Raw genomic sequence first — 6,054 nt, 5'->3', positions numbered from 1 at the left:
CTGGGTCCCCTACCCAGCTCCTCCGTAAGGAGGGCCAAGGGCCGGGGACAGTTCCGCAGGAAGAGGGCCCCAGCCTCTGGGAAGGCAGTACCTCCAGGAGTTGGGAGTCCCCTCCTCTGACCCAGAACCGCTCCCCCTACAGGTGGGCTCCTCACTGCCTTCAGCAGAGACCACAGGACAGAAAGCAGTGCTCCCTCCTCCTAAGACTTAACAGTTTGCAGCCCCAGGGAGCAAGACGATGCCTGGCCACCCAGCCCCACTCCCTTCCTACCGGTGTTCTCACCCCAAGCTTCTCCCCTCTCTCCTGAGCAAGTCCCAGGTCTCCCCCGGGGGGACACAAAGAACAAAAGCAAATATAGCCTCCTCGCCCTCTGACCTGGCCAGTCCCGGGGTGTCCGAGCCGCAGCCCCTGCAGGAGGGAGGGGAGCTGCCGGAGGGCTACCCCATCTGGAGCCTCCCGTTGTCTCCACGTCCTTTTCATCCTTCCTGGGGCCCAGAGGCCCCGCACGCACAGGCCTGGGAAAGGTTAAATCGGTTGGGCAGTCCCCCTGCTCCCCACCCCGCAACCCCCAGCAGAATCTAAACTGGGAAACTTGGTGGCGGGAACAAAGCGGGTGTTTGTTGGGTTTCCCTCCTGCCTGGGAGGCTGTTCTCGGACCACGGCATTCCTGGGTTGGCCCGAGTCAGCTCACAGCGGCTTCTCCCTGTGCTGCTGCAGCAGGAACCACAGTCCTTCCACAGGCCAGGCCTCCGGACACCTCAGGGCTGCGGCTCCGCTGACATTGAAAGGAATTTGAGTGAAGAAAAGCCAGTTCTTGGGGTGCCCGGCTAAGTCGGTGGAGCGTGGGACTCTCGACCTCAGGGTCCCGAGTTCAAGCCCCGTGTTGGGTGGAGGTTACTTAAATAATTAAACAGAAAAAGCAAGCTAGTTCTTAAACAGAGAAAGGACTAGAACCAGGCATTAAACAAGCTCTTCCAAGACCGGTCAGTGAGTAAATGAGACCAGCATGCCTTCTGGGGCCCGAGAACAGCTGCTGGCACGCAGACCGCCCTTCAGCTCACCCCTCACCCCGTCCTCCGGCCGCGGAGAGGAGCTCACAGGCAAGGAAGCTTATGGGCAGCACGTGGGGCCTGGTGAGAGCAGAGACGGAAGCAAGGGACGAAAGCAAAGGTGTTCAAAGGGGACAGACACCCCTGTGGGAACAGGACCACAGCCCCTCCAGCAAGGAGCAGAGCCCGGCTCACCTACCCAGGAGCGGGGACGCCCGGGGCCCAAGCTCACCCCGGGGACGGGAAAGCAGACATGCAGTGTGGCATCAGTTTTTATTAGAAAACCCCTTTTGGTCAGAGCTTCCCCGACCCAGAGCAGAGACCGGGCATGCCTTTGAGAGTCCCTCGGCCTTCACGTCGTCTTCCAGCCTCTTCTGGGTGGGCAGCACCAGGCAGTCTCCTGAGCGTCCCTCCTGGACCCCTCGGAGTTCTCCCCGCCCGCCTGCCCGGCTCGGCAGTGGGCACCCGAGGGCCTTTGAGGCTGGAGGCAAAGGAGGCATCCCTGTTGGTACGGCTTCAGGATGGAGGGGAGGCCCCGCCCTTCACTCTGCTTGAGAGCAGACAGGATCCAGGAGAGGGTGGCAGGGGCGAGGGGAGAAGAGACTGCATTCGAGATCCGCTTCGGAATCCGGAAAGCACCTGGGTCTCCTGGGGAGGGAGGGTCGTGGCCGCCCCACTCAGTTCTTCTTGGTCTTGGGAGTGTCGTATTTCCTCTTGCTGGAGTACCACAGCAGCAGGGGGATGCCGATGGACGGAAGCGTCATGACTCCAAAGGCTGCCCAGTCCAGCTGTGGAGGACAACACGGGCCTTGCTTACAAGTCTGGATCAGGGCACAGGAGGGCCGGGGAGGGGAGGGGTGGCGAATGACGAGACGGGGAGAGGCAGCAGTCCCGCCCAAACTTTCAGCAGAACCTTAGTGGAAAAGCTCGTCTGACCACAGGACCACCTGTCTTCCGAGCCGTGGAGCCCAAGGCCTCACCTGACCTGACCCAGACCGAAGAGAAGCTTCTCTCTTCCAGACAGTCTCAAGGGGTGATGCCCAGCCCTGCACAGACACTCAAGCCCACACCTCCAGCCCCCTCTTCCACTCCTCTCCCTTGCCTTCTGCCCTCCAGCCTTGCACACCCGCTTGTCAGGCCTTCTTCTTTCCTCTGAGCTACTCCCCCTACACAAGATGCCCGCCCTTCTCTCCCTCCTCTGGCTGGTCGAACACCACCTCCCCCTGAAAGCCCTCCCCGACTCTGGAAGACCAGGTCAGATGCTCCGACACCCTGTCTGCGGTCTCGGTCTCAGCCCGTTTCTCCCGGGACTTGTTCTGAGTCCCCCACGGCCCTCAACCCCCTGGGAAGCGAGCCTGTGTCTCCATCACCTCCGTCTTCCGAAAGCAAAGCACAGAACTGAGCGCAGAATTAGGAACTTCACGATTATTCACTGAATAAACACACACGTGAATTTCCTCAGTTGGCCTGTCTTCAAAGAACGCTCTCTGAGACCAGACCACAACAGCGCTCCTTGGCCTGCCCAGTGCGCTGCAACTCTCTGAATCTAAGATACTCTTTTAAGCCTCAAAAGAGACCCAGGCCTCCAAGAGGGGACTCCACTCGAGGCTGAGTAGAGAAAAAGGGCAGGCATGCGGCTCGGGCAATTGCGGTCTCACTGCCGGCACCACGGGGACATAGGACATTTGCTGGCTGGCTGCGTCAGACACCAAAAAACACAGGTATGATGAGAACCCACAGACTACACAAATCTTCTAAGGGGACCAACAGCTCCCAGAACCAGAGGGCGTCCCTGTCCCTGGGGAATGGTACGGGGACTCGGCAGAGCTTACAAAATGGGGGGAGAATCTCCTATCAAACTCCCGCTGAGCCAGGATGCCCCCCTGTCCGGGGGCGCTGGTGAAGCCAACCTGAAAGGAGAAAAGAAGGGCATCAGGGCAGATCCAGTCCTGCTCACGTGAGGGGGGGCAGTCCCGCCCACCCCAATCCTCAGCGGAGAGACTCTCGGGGCGCGGAGGCTCAAGACAGCTTCAAGAAGACGCGGAAAAGCTTCCGGACTGGACAGAGTCAGAGGATTCTTAGTGTGTCGCAAAGAGGAGTAAATCAGGAGCCAGGAGACACCCGAGGGGCCTTTTCTAAACAGGGGCCAGCTGTGTGGCCGCGATCGGAGCCAGTCCTCCCTCCTCAGGCGTCTCCAACTCGGAAAGAGAGGCCCACCGGCCCCCTGCAGGGCGAGGCGGGTGATGGAACGGCTCGCCCTTGGCAACCGCTCCCCCGTTCCTCAAGTGGAAATACGTTTCCATACTCACAAGTGATACGAGGCTCAAACGAAATAACGAGAAGGACTCTGAAAAGCACGAGGCCCCACCCAAGGGCACGCTGGGAGGGGGGCTGGGGCTGCCCGCATTCCTGCCTGGAAAGCAGGCCGAGCCCTGCAAACAAGCTCGCTCTACAGGGGCAGCCGAGCCTTTGATCTTGTGTCTTTTAACCTATCAAATACCAGGTAGAACCAGAGTCCCACAGTAGGTTCTGAAAACAGAAAGGACACAAGATGTGAGAGCCGAGCCATGGTTACGAGGGCCTGGTTCCACGTGGTTTATTAAAAAAATTCAAAAAAGTGCAGCGGGGCTCAGAGAATCTTAGGTTTTATTCCACGGCTGACTCCGTGAAGTCTCCGCCCTACTGTGCAGTCACCACGTAGCCTACGGGCCGCTTGTACGGTCTTGCCAGAGGCCTTCATAAATTCAAGGCCTGAGCATTCTGAGGACCAGGACAGTGTCCCAGTCTTCTCGGTGTCCCCAGGTCTTAGCGCACCACCAGGGCACAATAAATGTCTGCTGACCTTTTCATCAACCCATCGAAGGAATGTTTACTACTGATTTCCTATTACGTGGGAGAAACGGAGAGACATCTGAGACGAGGTCCGTGGCCCGCAAGGGGCCGCTGAGTAAGCTGGGGGTGGGGCATGGCTTCAGACCAACAAGTAAGAAGTACTGGGATGGCACAGATAGACGTTCCTTCCGGTGGCCCAGACTGTGCGAGCTACTGAAGTTTACACGCGGTCGGCGAACGTCTGCTCAAAGAGCGAGGAGGAGAAAAGCACGAGGCGTAAAAGCAGGAGACAGACACCAGGGCTGCGGGCCTGGGGAGGGTGGATACTGAAGTGGGGGAGGGGGGACACTTCAAACAGAAAGAATGAGAGAGGGCAGGGAGGGCAGGGAGGAGCGTGGTCTCATTAGGGCGAAGCGTCTGTGGGCAGAACGTGCCAGAAGGAAAGCCGGAGGCAGAGAGCATCTAGCTACACCACCAGGGCGCATGCGGCAGGCATCTTCCAAGCAAGGGAAAGGGCCGGCAACGGCAGAGACCAGGAATGATCTGCCGGTGCCCTAGGACCCGGATGGGAAGGACGAGGACGACGATAAACTGGGCGTCAAATGACATGTCCCAGGTTAAAGCCAAGCAGTAGGCGTGGAGGGGAGGGAAGGCTACGGGGCTCCCCTCCCACCATTTCAACCACTCTATTCTGGATCTTTATAACTTGAAACACATTCCTTCCTAAGGACAACATGCCCAGCTTCTGGTCCTCCTTCTTCTTTTTTTCTTTTTTAATGAACTTATTCTTGAGAGAGAGAGAGACAGAGTGCAAGCAGGGGAGGGGCAGAGAGGGAGGGAGACACAGAATCCCAAGCAGGCTCCAGGCTCTGAGCTGTCAGCACAGAGCCCGATGCGGGGCTCATACCCATGAACCGTGAGATCATGAGGACGCTCAACCGACTGAGCCACCCAGGCGCCCCAGCTTCTGGTCCTTCTCACCTTCCTCAGAATTTAGTGAGGAAACGCCCTGGAGGTTTCCTGCAAGAGTTTTCAAAGGGAAGCAGACCTAGGCCGCATCAGCTAAGGTCCGGGCCACTCACCACGACAGGCCCGTCCTCCTGGGCCAGGTAAGTAACGGTTGCCGAGGTGAAGTTGAAGTAGCCGGCCTTGAGAGGACGCAGGACCACCGTGTGGGAGACGTTGCTAGCGCTGGGCGGACAGTTAAGGAAGGAAGAAAATGAGACTGGTGTCGTAACATCCTTTCTGCCTGCGGACTAAATGCACCCTTCACAAGGGAGCGGTCAATACACGGCGATTTCCGCCCGCAATACCCCGCGATGACGCTTATGCAGACCTCTTCCTAAGCCCGAAACGTGTGGGGTCATACGGGTCCCTGGCACACTCAACATCCAGCTTCTTCATGAGTACCCAGCACAGAGGTTTCTGAAGGAATATGTACTACGGATGGGACACCAGCCACTCTCACAGAAACTGCCAGTGACTAACCGAAGGAAGGCTGAAGGCACAGAGTAAGAACAAGAAAACCCCAAGGAGAACACTCACCCTCACCAGAAAATCTAAGTGTCTACGCCTTCCCGTATCGTATGTCATAGGGCCTCATAACCTAAACTTTAGGAAGCTCCTTTCTCAAGTCCACACTAACTCACGCTCAGTTTCCTCTCGTCCCATCCTATCCAGAGAGGTGATGGAGAAATGGCCACGCACAGCCAGACCGTTTGAAGGGACCTCACTGCGGCAATGTGTTCATGTCATCCCCAACACCCGCAGCCCCCACCCCCGCCCCCAGCCTTTGTCACCCGGCGTCAAGAGGATACGGGGCAATCCGGTCCCATTTGACATTGAGCATTCCAGAGACAATGCCAAAGTCCTCCGGAGGGAAGGAGTCGTCGGATAACTCCACATCTAATGCAGCGCTGTAAATGGAGGGACAAAAGTGGTTAGTATGTAACAGATACAAAGTGAATCAATAATTAGGGTGCTTGGCTGGCTCAGTTGGTAGAGCCTGAGACTCCTGATCTTAGGGTTGTGAGTTCGAACCTCCATGTTGGGTGGAGAGATTACTTAAAAACAAAACCTTAAAGGCAAACCATAAGAGACTCTTAAATACTGAGAATACACTGAGGATTGATGGGGGGGGTGGGGGGAGGGGAAAGTGGGTAATGGGCACTG

At 57.5% G+C, this 6,054-nt stretch overlaps 1 protein-coding gene across 2 annotated transcripts in view; it reads right to left on the bottom strand.

The window, feature by feature from the left end:
• Positions 1-1,309: 1,309 nt before the first annotated feature.
• Positions 1,310-6,054, bottom strand: part of SSR2 (signal sequence receptor subunit 2) — a 6,399-nt gene continuing 1,654 nt past the window's right edge. The window contains exons 3-7 of one of the 2 annotated variants that reach the window (XM_049634826.1): positions 5,700-5,798; positions 4,965-5,073; positions 2,883-2,960; positions 1,690-1,838; positions 1,310-1,531 (exon numbers count right to left, since the gene is read on the bottom strand). In XM_049634826.1, the coding sequence (XP_049490783.1) occupies positions 1,728-1,838; positions 2,883-2,960; positions 4,965-5,073; positions 5,700-5,798 (397 nt within the window). In that variant the 3' untranslated portion in view covers positions 1,310-1,531; positions 1,690-1,727. Of the gene's footprint in view, positions 1,532-1,689; positions 2,747-2,882; positions 2,961-4,964; positions 5,074-5,699; positions 5,799-6,054 lie in introns of those variants that run through there. The other variant, XM_049634827.1, reaches the window with a different exon arrangement.

The sequence above is a fragment of the Panthera uncia genome, chromosome F1 (genome assembly GCF_023721935.1).
Source record: "Panthera uncia isolate 11264 chromosome F1, Puncia_PCG_1.0, whole genome shotgun sequence".
Classification (NCBI taxonomy): domain Eukaryota; kingdom Metazoa; phylum Chordata; class Mammalia; order Carnivora; family Felidae; genus Panthera; species Panthera uncia.
The sequence above is the reverse complement of the archived record's forward strand: the minus strand, read 5'-3'. Positions and strand labels throughout refer to the sequence as shown.